Source organism: Halichoerus grypus, chromosome 2 (genome assembly GCF_964656455.1).
Source record: "Halichoerus grypus chromosome 2, mHalGry1.hap1.1, whole genome shotgun sequence".
Classification (NCBI taxonomy): domain Eukaryota; kingdom Metazoa; phylum Chordata; class Mammalia; order Carnivora; family Phocidae; genus Halichoerus; species Halichoerus grypus.
Window position 1 is genome coordinate 115,581,571 of NC_135713.1, and position 23,621 is coordinate 115,605,191.

Below are 23,621 nucleotides of genomic sequence, written 5' to 3' on the forward strand. Positions count from 1 at the left end.
TTAGCATTTCCCAAACTTTGTACCTCAAAAGTAGAGGTGTGGTAGGCAGTTAGATAGTTGTGTGAGGTCAGGGTCCCACAGAAAAGGGGAGGAGGGGAGATGTTGGGCGAGAGACATCCCAGACCTGCCATTAGGCATACCCTGCCCAGGTGACCAAGGGAATCCCAATATGGAAGCCACAGGACATACATTAGCATTGTGGTTTGGCCTACCCCCTCCTGGTGGGCTTTCTTAAGGGATGCTAGGTAATAGGACCAAAGAACTTCACATGCCCACACACCACAAGGAAGGAGACTTCTTCCATGGCTAGCTACGGGGAAGGTCAAAGGCCTGTCCTGGCAGTACTCCACAAGGAGCTGGTTCAAACCACACAGACCCAAGATGGCAGACGCCAGGACAGGAAACCCCTCACCAAATTAGGAAGAGAGGTGTGAAAACCTGCTTCCCGCCCCAAGTAATAAATATTCCACCTCCTAGTTAACAACTAAAAACCCTGGGATGAAATCTCTTGGGGCACTTGAACCTCCACCCCTCACCCGTCTTGTGAGTGTACTCTGTAAACGCTGCTTGCTCATGCTGTCTAGTCTCTTGACTGAACTCTTCCCTGCGAGGAGAAGGCTAAAGACCGAAGCTGTACTTCTCCAGGCAGTAATAGAAGCATCCTTGGTGAGAGAAGTCTGGAAGATTCTCGGTTAAATAAAGTCTGAAAGTTCCTTTACTGTATAACTCCCAGGGCTTTAAATATGATAAAGAACATTTTAAAATTCCAGAATTGGGTGTGTAGAAAATTATATTCCCCAAACTGTACATCATCCAATTCCCTTCCTTTTTTCAGTATTTATCATGGGACAAGTGTTCTGCTGAATACCCTTCATAACAGCAAAAGGCAAAATTTTTTCTAAAGCCCCTCCAAGTTGGAGAATTCTCTCTTTTCCTCTGTATAATTTCCCCTTTTGATTAAAAAAACATAGTGCTCCATAGGCAATGCCATAAAAGGCTGAAGAGGAAAAAAGAAGAAATATATAGAGATATTTGGAGTATTGAAGACAAACTCCTCTTTAAAATATGCATTTTGGATAATAGTAATAAGAATGGATGGGAAGTAGGTATTTAATGTACTAGAGGTATTTAAGTAGGTATTTAATGTACTCGAGACTGTATTAAAGGCTTTACTTGGATTATCTGATTTAATTCTCACACTAACCTTAGGAAGTATCTATTATTTTTGTTCCCTACATACAGGTAAGGAAACTGAGGTTTAAAGAGGCTTGATAAATAATATGAAGCCACCCAATTAAGAAGAGGCAGAGGCAAGGCCTCCACTCATTGAAATCTCATTCTAAGAATTTTAAATAACAAGTCACTGTCTCCTTTCTTGTACCCCAATCCAGCAAGCTGCCACAACAAACCAGAAATAAACTAATTGCAATGGTAATTACCTTCCATCTAAAATTCTTGAGTTAACATGAAATGATGTTGAATCATCAGTCTCTTATGTCTACTGAAAATAGATATATATATAACAACTAAATGTTACCAAATGATTTATTATGATTGGTGCTAAGTTACAATGTATATGAAATGGAGTCATTTATGGAAACACATAAAAAATAGTTGCTATTTCTGTAATTATATTCACACAAGAATCTGAAATATAGTTTCTGGTCTGCCTTTTAAAATATATCCACAGAATGACTTTTGTAGTCTTCACCACACAATTTTACAATACTGATAATGCACCTGTATCATTTACCATACTAGATGAACTAAACAGAATATGAAAGCAGATAATAGCAAATTAATTTTTTATATCATCAATGATTCCAAAGAAAATAGTAGTTTTCCATTGGCAGTGAAAATAGATGGTAGTAATTAGCATTGTAGATATTGCATACATAGATATGTATGTATATATTTATATGTTGCCTAGGGCCATTGTTCCATCAATAGGCAGTTGCCTTTAAGGTGGACCAATGGTTGCCAAAATGGTGTGCAATTCCATTGGGACAATTAGTAGTACTATCTTTTATGTCTCTCTCCCCAAAACAAATAGGTAAGAAAGTAATACAGCAGGCTAAAATCTACAGTGTTACATACCAAGGTAAAAACAGTTACTGAGTTATTAGAGTCACAGTAGTTTATGTATATTTGCTATTCACAGACCGCAGACTTTTTGCTGGATAACCGAGCTGCTGGAAATTGACAACATGTAGACATGCATTCGTGTGAGTCCATAATTAATGATGTTTATACTGTAATAAGCACATTCATTTTAACACCATTCAGTAAACAGATTCCTTTAAAGTTTGAGCTAAATCTGCTATCACAATTATACACAAAAAGAACCTGTAAACAATTTGACATTACACTTATGTACAAGCGAACTGCATTGGAAAGGAGAAGAGGTAATTTCAGTGGGGGTCACTTGGTATACATCAGTGTGGGACAAACTGACCCAAGTCATCAAGCACTTGAATGAGGTCGGGAAAAAGTAACACGAGCAAGGCCCCAATAGATCACCACTTGATGTTAGTACCAGCAAAATTCGGACTCCTCTGTCTGTGTTGACAATCACATTCAAAACATCAGCCATGGATGTTAGAGGAGCTTGATAATCCCTGGCAAACTGTGTTTGGAGATCTCCAGGTAACCTCATGAACAGGTCTTTATTTGTCTAAGTGTCGAGGGTGGTGCTGATAATAGTTAAACATGTCCATTTAATTTGGACAAATTATTTTATTCATTAGGTTCAACCCAGTGCTCTGCTGGTTCTGAAAGATGAGGGGGACAGGAATTCAAATGAGATCGTGAGTTCAATTCCTTCAGCCAACACAAAGATTCTTGATTCTAGAGTAAGTTCCTCAAAGGGAAGCAAGCTGGACTCCATCACTAATCTAAATGGTGACCCATTTACAGCAGATCTCATTACAGCTTTCAATAGGACTCTCATAATGCAAGTCCCCTAGGTTTGTGTTTCTATGTGTTTTAAGAAGGATACCACTCCAGGAGTTCATGAATCCATTTCCTTAGAACAGAAACAGGATAATCAGGGGTTTTGGCACCCCCATTTCTCCACCCCTCATGATTTACAAAAATATATCAGTCAGTCCTTTTAGACACTAACCAGAATATTTTAAGCAAAATTCTTCTGATTCAACATTCGCCTTTGGAATTAAAAATAAATAAATGAGAGAAAGTGATAGGGAACTTGAAGCCAAGGATGAAGTAAAACTTCCCCCTCTGCTCCAAAATTTTTGGGAAAAACAAACCAATCCTTCTTCAAGTGTTCTTAAACCTAATTAAAGCATCTAGTTGCTACAAAATTGATTTTCTTTCAGATGCTTTTAAGACCACATCTGCAGGGAGCCTATGGAGAAAAAAAAAAATAAATGACCATACTCAATTATTTTGCAAACGCTTCTGATTGTATGAGCAAACCTGACAGGTCCCTGGGAGAAGGAATCTGTGCTTGGACAAGCAGCCTGTCCCTGGGCTCAGAGTCAGACTGCTTCTGAGGGTGTGGATTTGTGTGCATACAAACTGATCCCAAGCAGCACCAGGGAAGCTCTGTTTGCATAGGTTGACTAAAAACAAGTTTCACATTCTCCAAAATATGCAAAGCACATGGTTATGAATGAAAATATACCTTACCATATTCTTTAGAGTACCCCAATTGTAGTCATTTGGCCATTATGTCTATAGGATGCCAAAACGTAAGCAATATTGTTTTCATTTAACTGTATGTTGTTCCTTCTTTGAGCAGCTGTTTTGGTGTCTGTATGAACAGGCTTACAAGGTTATTTGCAGGAGCCTAGAAAGTGTTTGGTTATTATTACAACGTGCCCTTAAGCTTTAGTATATATTTACAATGTGCATATTATAAATTATTTACTATAGCTTTAAAATAATTAAACAGATAATTAGCTCCACCTACAAACTGTGTAGGGCCACAGGAACCCCCCATGAATGATGAAGTGAAATCAGTAGGAAAGAATAAACCAACCAATAGTAGGTGAAGTACCATTAGCATAATAACCACTGAATTTGTGCTCTCACAGACCTACATTTTCTTATTCTCTTCTTCTTAAACATCATCATATTCATTTGGTGCATTTTTTGTTTTGTTTTTTGTTCTTTTAGTTTTTTTTTCTTTTCTTTTCTTTCCTTTTCTTTTGGAATGATCATGTTTGAAAACACATAGTTCAAAATTCCAACAAATGGTTGAAATAAGAAAGCCAGTTTTTACAAGTTTGGCTTTTCCTTAAATGCACTTTTGTTTGGTTTTGTATCCATAGATGTTAAACCAAGGTATTCTAATCATATTTTCTGTACCATAAATATATACATTCATAGTGGGAGAGAATTTTGGAAAACAGAACTATATTAAACTATCTACAAAACCCATTATAAATAATAATAATAATAACCCGTCCAGCTCAAAATCCCAGTTTCAAACTATGAGATTTGTTTATGTGTGTATACATATGTATAGATATATATATATACACATTTAGATAGATGTACACACATATATACATATATACATGAAATTTATATATAAACACACACACACAACACACATATGTGTATATGTTCTTCATACACGCACACACACATATCTCAGTGCAGTTTCTTCTCTGTAGCTGCCTCTCTTTTTTTCAACTTAGAACAGTAATGATGGGATGCTGGGGACAGCCAATCATGTTTGGATTTCTGACCTGTCTTGAACAAACACCGATATTGTTCAAAAGGCCAAAAGGTGAAAATAGTACATACATGCATGTGCACACACATGCACGCAAAGACACCTATTCTACCTCTCGTGAAACTTGCCTTGGTAACCTCTAAACAGCACGGCGAGGAGGCGTTAGGTGCCACTGTCCTAACCTGGAATCTCTCCCGCCATGTTGGGTATGAATACTGACACACACAGGGTATTGGCATTCACCAGATACTTGTTCTCTAACATTACTGCCCCTCGATAGGGCTTGTGTCATGAAGCTCCAGACGTGTCTTTCCTTTATCTCCTAGGGAAATGCATGTCTAATGGAATTCGCAATTTATAAAATTTATAAAATAGCTAGTGACTTTCTGGAAGGGTGTCAGGCTGGATTTCTCCTGGCTACCTTTTGGTTAGAGTAGAAGAAACCAGAAACAGGTGAAATCCAGAGAACAGAGATAAGACATTATATAATGAGGTGATTGAGCCATCAGACTTGGAGTCCGATAAACCCAGCTGAAAAATCTGGCTCTGCCGCTGTCAAGTTATGTGCTCCTTTACCTTTCTGAGTCTCACTGACTTCTGTAGAAAGAGGACAGTAGCAGGGCCTACTCCACTGGGTTGTTACAGGATTAAGTGAGATAAGGCATGTAAATCACTTATTAGAGTTTCTGGCACATATTTCTTATGTGCACACATTCCTTAATATACATTATTTATAACTTAATATTTAAATTAGAAATCTAGAATGTGGATCAGAATTACATACAAAAATAATGTTAGTCTAGGATTTGGGTAATCTGAATTCAAGTTCTGTATCACAAATTTGATTCCCTAGATTATAATGCTCACGACAGTGACCTGTAAATGGTAGGCACTCAACAAATACCCGTCAGATGAATGCACGAACAAATGAATGAAGGACTAAAAGTCTCTGAGTTGCAGTTTCTCTTGTATGAAATGAGGATAGAATGTTCTGACCTTGATTCCATCACTGGGATGTTGGTATGGTAAGTTAAAAGAAAAATGTCAAATATTTAAGACACCCACACGTTTCATGTCCTAATGAAGTCAGTACATACAAATGAAATAAGGCGGCTCAGTAGTCAGGGTTTATGCTTAGACTTGTCACATCTTTGAAAATAAGGACATAGGGACCACCTGTGTGAGTGACAATATTTTCCAAGATCTAGGTGTCATCTTTAGTGAGGGGATTTTCAACCTAAAGAAACAAAGTACACAATGAGCAGTTCAAGAGGATGAAATCATTGGCCTGTTCTCGGCACTTTCCCCCCTTTTTCCTGTTTCATTTCTAAGAGCACCTGTTATCTACTGTTGCTCACCTTAAAAAACATCCCTAATCAGGTCACATGAACTGGAAATGCTCCCAAAGCACTTTCCACACAACACATTTAGTTGTTAGAAGGTTGATGACTTCATCGAAGTATCATTTTTCTGAAGCAGAAAGCGACTGACATAGAAGACAGGAACCCAGGCCACATACCTGCCCCATCACTACTGAAACCCTGGGAAATAGGACCTATTTCTCTCTCTAAATCTCAGCATTCACATCTGTAAAAGGGACAACTGTACCAAATCTCAAATAAACCCTGTACTGATTTAAGGTGCTACTAATTATTATTGTGCTATTTCATCCTATCCAGGAAAGGACCCAGATGTCCTTTCTCTACGTGGTAAGAATGCTTTGGAAAATTAGAGCCAACCCTTAACTCAGGGTTTTTCAACCTCAGCGCTATTGACACTTCGGGCTGGCTAACTGTCATAGGGGCTGTTCTGTGCATTCTGGGATGTTTAGCAACATCTCTGGTCTTTACCCACTGGATGCCAGTTAGCACCTCTGAAGTCATGACAATCAAAAATGTCTCCAGGCATCGCCAAAAGTCCCCCAGGGCACAAAAATCACTCCTGAATGAGAGCCACTGTCTTAAATACACATAACCCATACAAATCAGAGAAGAGTGTTTCCTGAAATTGGTTCTGTCTCTCACATACAAGAATAAACCACTGACCACTGGCTGCAATTGAGAAAAACTGCTAGTGTGAATTCTATGTATATTTTAGCTTTCATGTATTCTTTTTCTTTCCTTTCCTTTTCAATTTTTTGTTTTGAGTGTCACTGCCACTGGTGACTATATGAATAAAAATGGGTTTGATTTGTACCCAGAAATCTGTAATGCTTGAATTTCACATCAGGAGACTGGCTTCACTCCACCTTGTCAAGCACTGATACCCATAGTAAAGACAAACCGTTGTGCTGAATTAAAAGCTGTGAAACTTTGTAACCAAAGGCTTTTTCCACACATTCACATAGCATTACCATGGGCATTAGCCACTGACCTGACACTGACCTAAAAATGGCACAAGTGTGTGTACACGCTCACACCCACTCACACAGAGGTGCAAGTATAAAGCAAACTTTCTCCACTACTTTCTTGTGCATCAATCCTACTTCCATTTGTGACGGATGGAACCAACCACCAGCAGCAGAGAGAGTCTGAAGGGATGCTGATTTTTATTGTGCAAATGCATGTAAATTAGCTAATGGTCAATTCTAAGAATAAACTGACAAGATGGAAGAGGTTGCTGGAAAAAGGAGACACGAAATCCTCCAGTTGGCTTTTAGGAGGCTGATTAACAGGAAAATCACCACCCCTCAGCCCAGGACAAACCCCTTGAGAGTTGCAGGACCAGGGCACATTTTCCTTCAGCTTTTTCAAAGGAGATGCACTAAATAAAGCAAGGATTACAGTCTAGGAACTAAAAATTCTTTACCCAACAAACAACACAGTTTGTTCACAAACAAGAGGACCATTTTTTTTAAAGGTTAGGAAGCTGGGGCAGAAAAGGGATCCCACTTGGGAAGTAGAGGAGGGAAGCGAGCTAAATCAAATTTAATATTTTTTAAGAATCTTGGCCGAATAATCTTAATTAGCAATTCAAGTTTATTAGTTTCATTAGCCATTCTTCAATTTCCTGTGACAGTCGTCTTTACTTAAATATTCACTGAGGATCACCACAAGTGTATGTTTAAGCCACTCATTCTCTATTTCCCTTATCATGTGGGAATTTGATATCCGCCCAGTTATTCTGTTACATGGATAGAACCAACTGGGTTGTTGAAACTCTCCAGAATTGTTTCTATCTGAATAATCAGAGTATGGCCTTCCTTTCTGGTCAGAGTGGAAAAGTATAGAACTTCATCTCCTTCTTGTCACTGCATATGAAATATGACCACTATTTTGAATTCACTATTTCTTTCTCTATTTTGTATTTATTTTCCCTCATGGGTTTTGCTTGCAGTTTTTAGTTAATGTTGGAGTTCAGCATCCTCAACTATCTGAGAGTTTCATAATCCTGCATGAGTCAGATTGGACAAACTTAGCAATTCAATGACTCAGGATTTTATTGGTGAAATACAGCTAAATTCACTAATCATTCCATATTCATTTTGGTGGTGTTCGTACATGCAGTTAATGGAACCACCTTTGGGGCCATACACACAACCACTAAGTTATGGATCATTCTCAAATTCCTCTGACTCACACTGCACAGGGCCTGGAAATGAACAACTCTCCTTGGGAAAGTTCATTTGTTTTCCTTCCTTGATGGGTATCATAAGGATATATCTCACTGAGAGATGTGCTCCCATCTACCCAGAGTACCCAGAGATAAAACTATATCGATGCAGGCTTTCAGTTCGGCAAAAAACAAAACAAAATCCAAACGTACAAATACACACAGAATGGAAAGGTGGCTGACAGGCAGATGAAAGGGCAGAGGAATCATGGAACCTACTCTGCCCTGGTCCTGGGATGCTCTTCTTTGGGCCTTTCCTCTTAGTGAATAATGCAAACTCTGACTTCTTTGTAGTGGAAAGGAAGTGAGAAAATGTGGACCTTTGCACAGTCAACTCCTCAACAGCAGGATTTCTTAAAGGAAGGTCCACAGACCATCTCATCAAAATCATGAGAGAAGCTGGACCAAAATGCAGATTCCTTGGCCCTGCTTGAAGTTTCTGAATGACTCTCCGGGGCTAGGGTAAAGGGAGCTGCATTTTTTATAAGGGCTACAAATGATTTTTGTGAATGCTGAGTATTGAAAAACACTGCTAAAAAGTTTGCAATGGAGGTCACTACAAAAAGAATCTCCCTTCTAATGTTACGTTGCAAGATGAGAAATACAGACATTTCAAACATATAAGCTCTGTGGTTGCATCACAACGTGGTGATTATTAAAGTTTAAGACTCTTTTCTTTCAGCAGGGGTGGAGAGCAGTAACCATTTAATCTAAAAGCAGAGAGATGAAGGCAACATAAATCAAACCCATTCCAGCAGGTTTCATTTGGTTTAATTTCTCTGCAGATATTAATCACTGTACACTCCTGCACAAATGACATCTAACTCCATTTTAACTCAGAATACAGAATACTCACTCTGATTCCTTCTCTAGTGCGTTATTTTGACAATATAAACAAAAATAAATAAATCGGAACAGTGGGTCATCAAGATTGCAAGATGCCAATGATACCAAGACATTAAAGAGAGAAATGGCCCATGCTAAACCTATAACCCAGCATGCAAATTGGCAAAAACATTTATCTGCCACAGAGTCACCAGGGGAAAAAAAATAACTTTCATTTTTCCTATGAAAATTGCTATGTCAAGTGGAGGTGACAAAGAATTCTTCCTAAAAGTCCACAGAAAGACTCATTAATTCCAGCAAAGATCATCTAGGAAGACCAAGGTTAGTTAGATTCCACAACATGATATCTACTGGCAGAAAGTACCAGCACTCAAGTGCTCTGGGTTAAATCATTATGGTAAATACAAAGTTGGAAGTTTAAAACTGTAACAAAGGAAAATGTCTGAGCATCAAAGTTTGGCTCCCATTATGGGAGTTGGTGTCAAGTAATTGTGCAAACCACCATATATGCCTTTTCCTTTTATCACTGGAGCATGTTTTGCTTGGCAGAGACAAAGGACAATCAGAGGGGAATCTATAGGCCAGAGAAGCGAAAGTAACCCAGAACCACAAGGAGTTGACAACGAAGAGGACCCACCATGAAGAGCACGCATCTGCACCTAGGAATGAAGCTGCCTCTGAATCAAACAGGGGCACCTGAAAAGTGAAAAATTCCATTTGTTTTCTTTTACTAAATGTGTATCCCTAAAGTGAATCAGGTGGGAGTAGACGTAGCTATGGGGGAGTAAAGAGAGAAGGGAAGACATGATTTGTGCATTGTTCCCCTTTTATTTTAATTTGCCATGCATGCATTTCCAGTAAGACAACTGCCTACAATCACAAAGGGTAACACCACTGCATATTGTGGAGGCCACTTCACTTGGTTGTTTTATGACCACAAACTCAGTGCAGTTTTTTCTTACTGGGGAAGGGAGAGCACACCAACACAGTGATCTCACAGTTTTACTTTCCTGTCTTCCCCTTTTCCTGCTGAACAGTCTGTTTTTGATAGTGTGTCGGAGGACTTGATAAATATATTCCTGACTCCAGGAGATCCACATACCTGTGGAGAGTGACCTCCCCAATGTCACTGGATTTTAGCATTGCAGGATTTCCCAGGAGGCAACCTGAGTTAAGGTTCTACACATGATTTCTCATTCATTTGATCCATCTGATGCTATTAGTTTCTTCGTATCAGCAAATTACGACCCTCATCATAACCGATATTCAAGAAGCGAACCACATATATTGTTCTTTCCGGAAATGAACTAAAAGTTCTTAAAACTTTTAAGCTCAGGGAAACAGGCATGAATCGGGATCAAGAGAGCATTTAATCCTCTAACTCACTTACCCAGAAATCATTTCCAATGTGGCAAGCCACCTACACTTCACTTGATAACTTCACTCAAACTAGGACTGAAGGTTTCCACTGACTTGGTGCCTCCTGGGAGCTTTTTACTGACTAGGTCTATATTCATCTCTATACCAACACCCACACAAATAAACACCTTGCTTACCTTTCTTAGGTATTTGGAATATTTGGGTGGGTGTCCATCTAGAGATGGTCCAGATTAAAAATGTTATTATTGTTTCAATCAGACTTCCTACCACTAGCTTTGTTCACTAGGGGTATAAGGAATACCTAAGCAGAAAAAAATTCATGACAGGTCAAGGGACAGAAAAAGTATGCCATGAACATTGTCTTTGCAGTGTTCGGTTTCCTGTTTAAAGCAGGCAGTGGAAGTAGTGGGTTGACTGACATCTTCCTCCTTCTTTAGTTCTTACTAGTGTATTTCTATCTTAACACCATTAGAGTTAGGTCTGAAATTTAAGGAAATTGGAACTTGGCCATTTTATGTAGATGCCAGACTCCAATAGGGCCACAGGCATCATCTGACCTAAGTGAGTTTGAAGATATTTTATCTATCTTCAGCTTCTTCTTGACCCATTAAATTCTGTGATTCTTTGCAGGATCCTCTATTAATAGGATGATGTTGTATTAAGAAACATTGAAAGGAAAGAAGGCATATTGGTAGGGCTTTACAAAACTATGCTGTAGTTAAGAACAAATGCCTGCTAATATATTAATCCGTACAAGAACACCACTTAAATTCATAAATGATAATTCTCTTGATAACTCAACTCCCCAAATGAACTTTCTTTTTCACTCAAGTCGATAAAGGACTTCTGTTTGAGCCTCAGGATAAGAAAACATTGGCTTAGTCTGTTGCCCAGATGTGAGGGCGAGATTACAAAAATTCAGGAAGATACCCACGTACTAATGGTCACTAATAACAGGAATCAAGAGAGAACCTCCTACATAATAAATGTGCATCAACAAAATATTTCAAGAGGAAGCAATTGGCCATTATTTTCCCTTCTACAGACATCATCCAGTTGCCTTTATTACCTGTGATACATGTATACATACACACACACACACACAATAAAAAAAAATTAGGAGTCCTTGGCACACAAATAATGATTGACAAATTATTTTTTAAGTTCCCACTGAAATGCATGAGGAATGCTGAAATTAAAAACTGGTCTTTTAATCTTCATTTACCACAAGCCTATGAAAGAGCTATTGGTACATTAATAGAATACAGAGTCATACGGATAGATGACTATTAGCAGTTTCTTTTTGACTGTGTCTATACAGGTCAAAGATGTATTCAAGAAAGATAGTTTAGAAGCCAAAACCTTAATTCTGAAGCTTTAGTTATCTAGTTGGGCTGGTCAGAGACATCAGGGAAATGACAGCCAAATCATAGAACAGGCACAGCCGAATCCCAGAATCCCACAGACAAAACTGGCTACAAGAGAGTAACAATGTAGCACTGTAGTTTTAAAAAGTTATGAGAAATTATTAGGCGGTGTGTGGAACACAATTCCCTCTTAAAGAAACAAACAAAAGGCCGGACCCTTATTCAAGTACACAGGAACACCGAGAACTGAATGTGGGTCACATGAAAAGGCTACACCATTAAAACATGGGCAGTAAGTACTCTGAAAACATTGAGAGAAGGAAGGTAACTCAGCTCAGGGTAGAGAAGGCTGAGTGTGGGGTCACTGAGTCATAATTTTTGTGGATACGAATGTTTGTTTCTTTAATACAAAGAATGTTTTAGTGAGCGCTTCTCACCCTCTCCTAGTGCAGAGAAAGAGCAAAACTGTAAAATGGAGCCTGAGGGTGTTAATTTCAAAATAAGGAAGACAATTTGTTGTTGACCAGGGTTACTCAATGTTGGAAAGTGTTGCCAAGAGAGGCTGGGAAATCTTCCCAGAAGGGTTTTAAGAAAGGAGCAGAGGCTCATCTGTGCCTCCATTAGTCGACGAGAGTGCTGCTGGGAGCAGGGGTGTTCCCTTTAGGATGCCCAGGCCCAGGGGACACGTGCACTGGGTGTATGTACAGCCATCGTTGTGCTTCTGTCGCACATATACTCATGCATACGGCATCAATATAAACTGGCACATAATAGATTTGAGTGAAAAGTCATATAAATCTGCCTTTTCCCCCCTTACCCCATGAACAAAAGGGAAAAGGAAAATTAAAAAAACCCAGACATATGCCATTGGGCCAGATCTCTTTCTACCACATTCTCATTCAGAGGAGGGAGGTAGAAGATGAGAGAAAAACCCAGTTTGGGATAAAGGACTCCCAAAGCCTCTCAGCTACTCTTCCGTAGCCGGTTCTCATTATACATAAGATACTCAGCATGTGGTATCCAGTTAACAAACAAGGAACCAAAAAGAGATTTTCCTATCATTCCACATCTGGAAAGAAATCTACCCTGTGGATTTAAATGTTAAGGTGAACTAGGTAAATAGGCAGTAGTATATCAATGGGCTACTGTGTTCTAACAAATGTATTGTTAGTTGTTACTTTCCTTTTCAAATATGAATTTCGTTAGGAGCTTTATTTCCAAATGGCAACATGACTCATTTCTTCTCCCACCCCCGGCCCTCCCCTATAGATGATACTTCCGTAAAAGTTCAGATTGCCAAGGATGTTTTCTCTCCGGGAACCGGTCTGGGATTTTGATCTTTAGGAAATCCTGGATGCATTTCTCCAGCTCTTCCTCAATTGAGAGCTTTTCCTTAACAGCTTTTTTTTTGCTGCTCATGTTCGACTCCCTGGAGCCCGAAGTCAGAGTCCGGAGCAGATCGCTTTTCCGCCGCATCTCGGACTGTTGGACCAGCTGCACGGGGCCCTTCTTGATGGGACGGTCCAGAGTCTGGATGTTGGTCTGGCGTGTCACAGGCCCACAGATGACCGTCTCCTGGGGAGAGCTGGCCTCAGACTGGCTGTCGCAGCTGGACGTGGAGAGGTCGTTGCAAGACGTGCCGCTCTCCCCGTCTTTGTCACCTGTGGCGTTCTTGCAGCAGCAGTCGCAGTGGGAGGGTGACCACCTCGAAGGCTCACCTGCAAGCAAGCACAGCACCCAAGAGGTTAATGCCAGGCAGCTCAGCCCGGAGGAGCAGCACAGCACCTGAACACGCACGCACACACGCAGTGTCCACAACCAGGTCTTTACAAGAAGTGGAGTGGCACACAGGATGGGCTGCAATATGAGTGCCTAAAAGTCAAGTGCACTGAAGGGAGGAAGTTCATGACCGCATGCTGTGCTTCAGTCCACGGGCGTTGCAGTCAGCTACTTAGCTACACCATTCACCAACCTTGTCACCTTGGCAGTCCCCTTACATCCTCAAAGTTTCCGTTTCCTCCCCTGGGAGATGAGGATAATCACTTGCCTGCTCCCTAGAGTTGTAGGGAGGGTTTAGATAAATCAAGTGAAATTCTTAATGCAGTACGTAGCGCACAGTAAACTCTCAATAAATGCTACTTGATTTTACCGTGGCTGGTGTTAAACCCGGATCCAAAGCTCCACGTTATTGCAGTCCGGTACAACAACGGCAGTCTACAAGAGTCGGGGAGGGCTTACTCTGTGCCAGCCCCCACGTAAGCTCTGTGTACCCATCATCTCATGGGAGCCTCATGGTAATTCTATGAGTAGCTCCACTCCTAGATTCCATACAAGGAAACTAAGACCCTGCGAATTTAAGAAACTTGCCCTAGTTTGCACATTTCGTAAGTGGCAGAGCTGGGATTTGAATCCAGATTTCCCAAATACCACAACCAAAGCAATTAACCATTTGTTTTTTTCAACATGTCTGACTGTAAAATTCCTGCTTTTCTTTAAAAACAATGTTCAAGGTTTAACTTCTCTCTGAAGTGTCTGTTTACCTCTCCTCAGAAATATTTATCATTTTCCCCTCTGAATTATGGTTTTGTTTTGTAAGTGTCTCTAATATTGCACAAATCACATTTTGTTCTCATTCTTTTTTACATTATTCATCTCAGCTACTCACCACAAACTCCCTGAAGTGGGCACAGTAAAAGTGCCCATTGTTGTAATTCCAGCAAGTAGCTCGGAGTTCAGTGTAGAAACTCAATAAAAGGCTCTATCCTCCTAGTAACTTTTAAGTACCTGGATTCAGCCACACCTGAAGCTGGTACTGTCAGTGGACTTTTAAGTTACCTGATCCACTATATTATATTTAAGCCAGTGTGAGCTCCTCTCTCCCTATTCCCCTCAGTTTTGATTCACAGCACTGCATTCAGCTATTGGGAGACAGACCCATTTTTCAGATACACAGTTGGTGGCTCCCTGAACTAGAAAATCCACAATTATGGCACAAAGCAAGTTCCTAAACATAAGTCACTTCTCCCAGCCTTCTATCCTCTGAACATTCAGTCTTCTTAGGTCATGAACTTGATACTATTTACTCATCATACATTATATCCTAGGCTCTTTCATATAGTTCATTGCACTTAAGCCATAAAAAATAAAGGAAATGAATCCCCTTTATGATGCTAATATTGAGGACAAGGATAATGTAGTATCTTTATATGTTTAAAAGGAGACCCAGTTTTGATTTGTGCTATATCTTACTCTCATAAATAATGAATCACATTATAATAAGATCCCACTTTACTGCCACCTCTAATATGGTCAAAGTAGAGGAAACCTAGAATGGAAACTAATAGGAAAGGTATGTCCTGTCTTCTTGTAAAAGGCCTGTCATCTACATACCTAAATGATTTAAATATTTATGGAAACTTATATATTTTCCAGAGGGAGTAAAAAAAAGTCCCTTGTAAATTGCAACTCCAAAATTATCTCTAAAGTATACCCACTCTTTCAAACCACTTTTTAAAATGTGACTGAGTAATCATTGTATTTATATACCCATTAAATGAAATGCAACAATCCAATTAGCCAGAAGGAATCACCAGAGCAATAATGTCCTACTTATCTCAGGCTATTACCAATAAATATCTTCCACGCAACAGGGAAACTGCTCAACGTGTACCAGCTGCTGACTGAAAATATCAGCAATAGGAAATGTTTTGTCTGCCAGCCCAGATTCTGAGGGTATCATTTTTCTCCTTCCGAAGGCAGAATCTGCCTCTACCTCCCCAAACCCAGCCATCCCTAGACTAATAGGACTCGATGGAGAAATGGCTCCGACGTGTTGGGTCAAAACAAGGTAATCACAGCAACCCAGACCTGATCTAGTTTGATCCTTTATGAGAAAAGTTCAGAAACTGACCTAAGCCTTAAAAAAAAAAAGGAGAGGGAAGAGGAGACAGACACAAAGGAGAAGAAGAAACATGTGCTGAGATATGCCTGCCCATTATCTTAAAACAAGATGATGAACTATTTTGGCTACAAACCCTGCTGAACCAGTAGAAATGCAAGTCTGTGTTTTTCTTCCCAAGAGTTACCTTCCCCACAGTAAAGTCATTTCATGCAGTGGACTTGGAGGGAAATGTAAGGTTTTTCTAAAAGGCAATTTAACAACACAAACACCATCATGGGAGGGAGCCCTACATGTTTATGTGGAAAACTGCACACGGCCCTCCACCGCATGTCCAAGCCAAGAACCCAGAGCGGGTATAGCTATCTTCCCTGAACTGCTAGGATGATCATGGATTTAAATGTCAGCTGGGATCCTCCAGCTTCCAGGCAAATAGAAATATTACTTTCTACTTACTCTAGGAGCTATCACTATTAAAGGGAAATTGAACAACTTAATTTTAGTGGAGCCTGTTATACTACCACGTTTCAATATTTTATGAGAACATTTGAATGTTTTAACATTTTCAGCAAGACAATTCAAAAGAAGGCTTCTGAAGTCCATATACTAGTTTGAAATCAAGGAAAAGATGGTATGAATGCAGCTGGAGGTCCTGTGTGAAGAGTCATCGTGAAATTTAAAAACAGTCAAATGTGAGAAGGTAACCACTCTGTTTCTTTTTGGGAAACACTATCTGTCTCATTACCCCCTTCCCAAGAACTTAACCAGAGCTGAGGTTTTAAACCACAGCTGATACGTAACGTGTGTGGACAGTGGACCCGTTTGCCCTTGCAGCCCCACTGACATGTGCTCACCAGTCCTGGCACATGTGGAAGGAGCTGTGAAGGGTCAATTCTGTAACTCAAGGTATTCTAGAATCCCCCCAATTATAGCAAATTATGATCTCATAAATACCTTGGTACTTCAAATTATAATATGCTTTTGCTCCCAATCGGCTGAGGTTTCAATACAGGCTGGAATAATTCTCTCCATTTGAAGAGAAGATAGGTTACAACTGATTAGCCAGATATAGGAAGAAAACCATTTCATCCCAAGAAAAGTCTGATTTATTGATATTAAAAAGGCAAAAAAATCTACTGTCTTTTGAGGGGTTTATTAACAGGCTAGTGGTCAAAAAGCACAATAGCTCTACTTTATTTTTAAATAAACCATTGCTTAATTTGTTGGATATTATATTATTTTTGGTGCCTGGCACATAACACAGGTTTGATAACTGCTGAATGAACCAATGAGCCAAACACAGGTGTTGAATTGTATCAAGATCATAATGTAGCAGCACAGATTGTGGACTCCAGAATCCGGCCCCACAATTTATCAGTTTGGATAAATTACTTCACCTCTCTGAGCCTTAATTTTCTCATCTAAAAAATAATGCTAATAATAGTATCTCCCTCACGGAGGTTTTAGAAAAATGAAACGAGACAATTAAGGTAAAGGTGTTTCATGGTTTGAAGCACCCAGTAAGTGTTCCATTCATTCATACCTATTTGCTCTGCTAAAAGCCAGGCACTAACCTACATGAACAACACAAAGGAGGAGCTTGTTGGATAGGATTCGGTATGTTTCCCCCAATATGCTCTACAACCAGTTGTCAGGTCTGGCTGGAACATCATGTGAGGAAGAACACTGATGCTGACACTGGACTCATCAAGAAAATGTATAATGACATTTAGTAACATCTGGATTTTCTGTGGGAGTGGAGAGTAACCACAAGCAAGTGCAGTGTCTGCCACATAGTATGTGATCAGGGGATAGTTTTGGAAAGAAGTTTCCTTTACTGTACAGTGCTTACAATTTCACAAATGGATGAGCCTTCTGAAATAAGAATTTGCTTGAAGACACGTAAAATAATTTAAACCCAGAGCCAGGAGTAATCTGTATTTTGGATTAAAGAGGGGAGGAGCAGGACCCTCAATCGCCCTAAGTCCTTAAAGCTCAAATCTTCCAACATTTTACAACTTTGTAAAATTGAGGACCAATCAGGCAAGCTGTATGATTGTACGTGGCCCCTTTCGCTATAGCCCCAACTGCAGAAGTCCTTACTGATAAGAAGGAATAAAAGAGGAAAGACTACAGAATACTTCTCCCCTATGAAAAATTCAAACCGAGCTGAGTGAAACATGACTTAGCAAACTCACAAAGTGCTTATGCATTTTTAAAAGAGGCAGCTCTGCAATCTACCCACACTTCAAATTCTCCACCTGCTAATGGTTGTGAACACAATGCACATCATTTACAGCAACAGCTGGGAAAACTGCTTTCCCCTATCTTCTCTGTCAATGATGTAGGAGCCTGCCAGTCTGGGAGCTAGGTGGCCAGATCTAATTTATTGAGGCTGCTGAAAGACTTTCTTGGTATCCCAGTTGAAAAGTCAATAATGGCCAAATTGATGTTTTTATAATTCTGCTAACCTTGGAGAAGATATTTCATAGTAGAGATTGGGAATAGGCAGGCTGTGCAAGCTTCTGAGAAAATACATTTTCCAGCTTGATAATCATCCTTTCTTGCTTCCTTTTCCACTCATGGACATTTGGCCTTGGATGGGCCCAGCTGGGACTCCTCATTAAGAGGACGCAAATTTGGGTAAGAGCAGACAGTTAAATCATTCATGCATCAGTCAGGGCTAGTCAAGAAAACAGACATTACACCTGTAATCTTCATAGGGAGAATTTAATATAAGGAATTGGTAAAACAGGTACTGGAGGGGTGAAAGAGATGCAAAAAGAGAACACTGAAGTGACAACTATAGTGACTGTAGGAGGCAGCTACCACATCTAGGGCTGGGGAGACAAATCGAAGACGGGGTTATCAGAACCTGGAAGCTTGCAAGAGCCACCCTGTGGAGGTGGCACCCAGGCATCCGAGAAGGGCATGTTGCCTGCTGGTCCTGGTATCTCCGAAGGGCCTGACTCTGCATGGTACAGAACAAAGCAAGATCGGAAACTGGGACCAATGCTTCTGCTAATAAAATAAACAAATAAAAGCTGATGATGCTGACGAGCGGCGAGCTGACAAGGAATCCCTCTTCTGCTCCCGTCCTACAGCCTTCCTCTCGCAACCCCTAAGACAACACAGAACCCAAGGGGAAGCTCGCTGGGCAAGTGCAAAGTGTGGCTAGCTGAATCCCAGTCCCAGCATCACAAGGCAGAATCAAGAGGTGGGTGTGGGGCTGAGATGACAACAGCTTAATAAGAGCATGCTGACACTGCCAGGGATGGGAAAGAAAAGAAAGACAGTTCTTGACCTGCTAGAACATGTGCTCAAACACAGGAGTCGGGAAGTGGAAACAACAGAAAGCTATCACTGAGTTCAGTTCCTGCCCTGTTGCCTTTTCTTATACCTTGGTTTTGTATTTGCTTTCCCTCTGCCGCAAACACTTCTGTTTCTGATTTTCACCTGTTTAGTTCTTTTTTATCCTCCAATGCTCAGCTTAGACATCACTTTCTCAGAGCAGCATCACCTCTATCCCCCACCCCAACTGAAGCCAATCCCAACCTCCGGCCCACCTCTTCTGCACCACCACCGTGTGTAATTATGGAGGTGTTTCTACGTTTATCTGTTCAATGTCTGTTTCCCCACACCTGACTATAAGGCCCGTGTTTGTTCCCTTCTGGCACACTCCAGGCCACATACAGACCAGGGTTTCAGGGCACATCATAGTAGATGCATGACAAATGAATGGAAGAGGAAATGGATGATGGTACAGAAAATAAATTTTGGTTTAGGGTGTGTGAAAGAGACAGTAAACCTTCCACACACACACAAAGGAATGAAAAATCTGACATGCAAAGGTAGTTAAAATGGAAAATATTTAAGCATACCACTAGGCAAGTGACAACAATGTTCTGACCAGCAGAGGTAACAGCAGGATCCCCAGGCATATCCAGAATTGAATCAATGTAAGTATGCGCTTGTGTGTATACACACATATATAATTTTTTAATTGATCATCATTCAATTATTTATTGATACAGAAAAATCCTTAAAGGCATTACACAACTTCAGTAAAAATTAACTTTCTGAACCATTCGATCATGGTCTCTGTATTCATATTGTTTTCCAATTTGGTGATGCTCAGTCATATCCTCCTAGCTCAACAACTCCCCCTATAACTCCTCATAGGGCAACTCCCCCTATAACTCCTCTCAATCAACATCTAAGGGTCTTTTGTCTCTTAGAATGAAATGTATATGTCATTATTATAGGGGTGGTTTGTCCCCTTTTCCAGTAGAACACCTTTTTCTCCCTTTTGGGACTACCTCTTCCTAACTCCATGTGGTCCTGAAGGGACCATCATCCAAGCTGCCATGCCTAGCCACAAGGGGAGGACATCTGACCCATATCTGAACTTCCCATGTCCCAACCATGGGACCCAAGTTGTGTGAATCAGAATCTTCACTGAAACTGTCCCACTGGAGCTTATGGGTAATATATATTCTATGATATGGGATGTTGCCAAGCTAGGCGGATGTGAGTTCACTGGCCATCTTCCCTACAGGTTGGCAAGAGGACATTCATGCACAAAGAAGCCAAGCAAGGCAGGCAAAACAGCATAGTCAAGAGATAGAACCCTACTTGCTGTGTCTGTGCTGTCTCAAGTTGGCCCCATTCCTAGGCTTATAATTTCATAAGCCAGAAATTCTCTTTGCTTAATCTAGTGTGAGTTAGTTTTGTCTTAAATATGGTAAGAGTCTTGAACACACATCACATTCATATAAACACTGAATGTCTGTGTTGTCAGAGGATGACACCTTTGTCATCCTCTGAGCACTTGTGTAACTCTAGCACTACTGTTGGCCAGTTCTTAGGGGCAAGTACTCTTCCATGGCTAAACTATTTTATAAGTAACTAGTTTCTTTTAGGGAATGGTGCCCCTTCTCCATACTAGTTCCAACAGTTGACAAACACTCTCAGGAGACATACGCAGGCTCTCCCACCGCCTGCTGTGCACAGTCATTCTGGCAGTAGGTAACAGCTGTACCTCCCAAACCAGAAACTTAGCATAATAATAACAGATGTAATTTATGGGGGCCCCCTTTGTGCTGATTATTGTGCTCAGCACTATATATAATCTTCACAATATTATATGAGGTGGATGTTTTTCTTTCCTTTTTATGGAAGAGGAGATTGTAGGTCAAAGTGGTTAATTACCCAATCCAGTTACAGAGTGGACAAGTGACAAACTGAGAATTCCAATTCAGATCTTTTAATACAAAGCCTCTGCTCTTTTGGGGGGACAATATTCAATACCATGAGAGTTTTCTACCAGAGATATTAAAAATTCTAATAGGCCCAAAGGGTGAAAGTGTTGACTTAAAGACATGAAAGTGATTCCAGCACTTCAGTCACTTGTAGAAGTAATCAGCTAACTGAACAACTTGAAAATCCGTAGGACTGTTACCATTATACTTATATAAGAAATCTTAGTTCTGTTGCCCAAGCCGACTGAAAGACCTGAAAGCGGTGAAACAAAGGAGGAAGTGTCACGGGTACTCTTCCTGATGTGTGGACACGCCACCTCCCTCCACCACACGTCAGCGCTACCACAGCTGCCCTGGTACCAGTCAGCAGTAGTTGAAGTATGCACTCAATTCGTACAGGAAAAAAGCCCTTTGTCAGTTAATTAAGATACAACAGTTACTAATACTGCTTAATGAATTTTAAACAACCAACCAATATACGGTATCTCCTCAAAAGGGGAAAAATCAAAACACAACAACCTATGGTTTATTGGCAAATGCAAACCTAAACTTCTACTGATCCTCCTGGTAGAATAAAAAAAAAAAAAAAGGCCAAATTAACCCAGAGAAGTTGTTTACAGGCTAGAAAACTCTGTGAATTTATGAGAATCACAGATAACATGAAAGTGTCTTAAAAACATTTATAAGTCATAAACTACTTTAAAGGGAGTTAGGTTGACCAGAAAACTTTGGACGATGAGAAGCACAGCCAGCCATGAGAAGGACCACCTGGATGATGGTGCAGAGCTCACTGAGGGCAGGCCCATGCAGAACCTCAGGGCATGAGACCCAGAAAGGACCCCAGAGGCCTCTAAGCACCCTTTTTTTATAATGAGGAGAACGAAAGGAGCCTAACAGTAAGTGTCAGAGCCTAACTCCAAGCCTGAAGCCCTATCTGGGACCTTGCCAGAGACACAGCAAGCAAAGTGGGGAGCTCTATGGGCAAAAATCACCCCCAACTGGAGAGGTTTCATAGCTGGACACTCTTTCATCTGGGGCAGGGAAACTCACAGGAAGAGTCCATTGTTGAGTATAGTTAAGATAAGCACAAGACAGAAGAGTCTGGAGAAGGCAGATTCCTGCCATATGATCACATGCCTAACGGTGAGAGACAGAGAAATGGTAAAGAGAGAGAGAAATGGTGAGAGAGAGAGAGACAGAGAGACAGAGACAAAGAAGGAGGGAGCAGGAGTGGTACCTCTACCTGATGATAACGCTGACCTATGTTTGCACCTAACTCTAAGCCACACTCAGGGCCTGACGCTTGGCCTGCACCATCTCACTGAATCAGCACAACCAGTGAAGAGAGGTAAAGAATTACCCCACCTAATTCCTACCTCCTGAATAGGAGGCTCAGGAGCACCACACTTCCCTAGCTTTCAGGAAGACTCACATTCCATCTGAGAGATTTACTCAGAGTCAACACCTCAGAGGCCTTATTTTAAAGTGCATGTACCCACAGCATAAGAACTAGTCTGACACCTCAGTGTGAATTAGTTTATCACAGTGCTTGGACTTGACAGAGGTAGCCTAGAAATTCACAAATGGCATTAATGAAAAATGAGAATGTACCACATGTCATGTGCAATACTAAGTGCTTTACAAACATGTTATTCTAACAACACTCTAAGGCAGGGCTTCCCATTATTGACATTTGGGCTGAATAATTCTTTTGCCCTGGGGGCTGTCCTGTGCATTGTAGGATGTGTATCCGCAGGCCATCCCTGGCCTCTATCACTAACCTCTACTCCCTTCCTCAGTCAAGACAACTAAAAACCTCTCTGGGTATTGCCAAATGTCCTCTGGGCAGGGCAGCAAAATCACCTCCAGTTGAGAACCTCCATTCTAAGGTAAACAGTATTCCTACGTTATGATAAGGAAATTGAATTTCACAAAATTTGACTAATTTGCCCATGAATCACAAAGCTAGTAAAAGGTGAAAGTAGGATTTGATTTTTGGGAGATCTGGACTCCAAGACTTGTTCCATTGCTATACTCGGAAGCTCCCGTGAAACACTGCCTCTCTGCAAGGAGCTTGTTGGGTAAAAACAGCCCTTCCATTCACAGTAAGTTCCAAAAGAAGCCAAATGAAAGGAAAATGAAGAAAATGGAGTTGCCTTATCACCTTTCATAAAATGGAAAAAACACTTCATCTTCATCAGGCTATCTTCAGATAACAGAATAAGAAGATTTAAACAATTTAGCAGCTCTGTCTGAACATGTTATCTCTGTTAATTGGTCACTGGCTCATGACTATACTGTTCTTTTCATTAGGATTTCAAAATGGGACAAGGGCAGCTCTACCCAAAGACTTTAACCACACGGCCGCAGCCTCTATTAATAATCATGTAATGATAAGAAACGAAGTTAAATTGAGTGTTTACTGCATTCCAAGTGTTGTTCTGTGCCTTCCTTGCAGAATCTCATTTGAGATTTAAAACACCCCTATGGAGTAGGCTCTACTGTTACTCACATTTTAAGCTGAGGGACATAGCTGGTAAACAACTAACCTC

At 40.5% G+C, this 23,621-nt stretch overlaps 1 protein-coding gene across 2 annotated transcripts in view; it reads right to left on the bottom strand.

Moving 5' to 3' along the window:
* Positions 1-1,531: 1,531 nt before the first annotated feature.
* The window catches only part of KCTD16 (potassium channel tetramerization domain containing 16), a 267,958-nt gene continuing 245,868 nt past the window's right edge, over positions 1,532-23,621 (bottom strand). For both annotated transcript variants that reach the window (XM_078067351.1, XM_078067350.1), the window contains exon 3: positions 1,532-13,628. In XM_078067351.1, the coding sequence (XP_077923477.1) occupies positions 13,174-13,628 (455 nt within the window). In that variant the 3' untranslated portion in view covers positions 1,532-13,173. The remainder of the gene's footprint in view (positions 13,629-23,621) is intronic.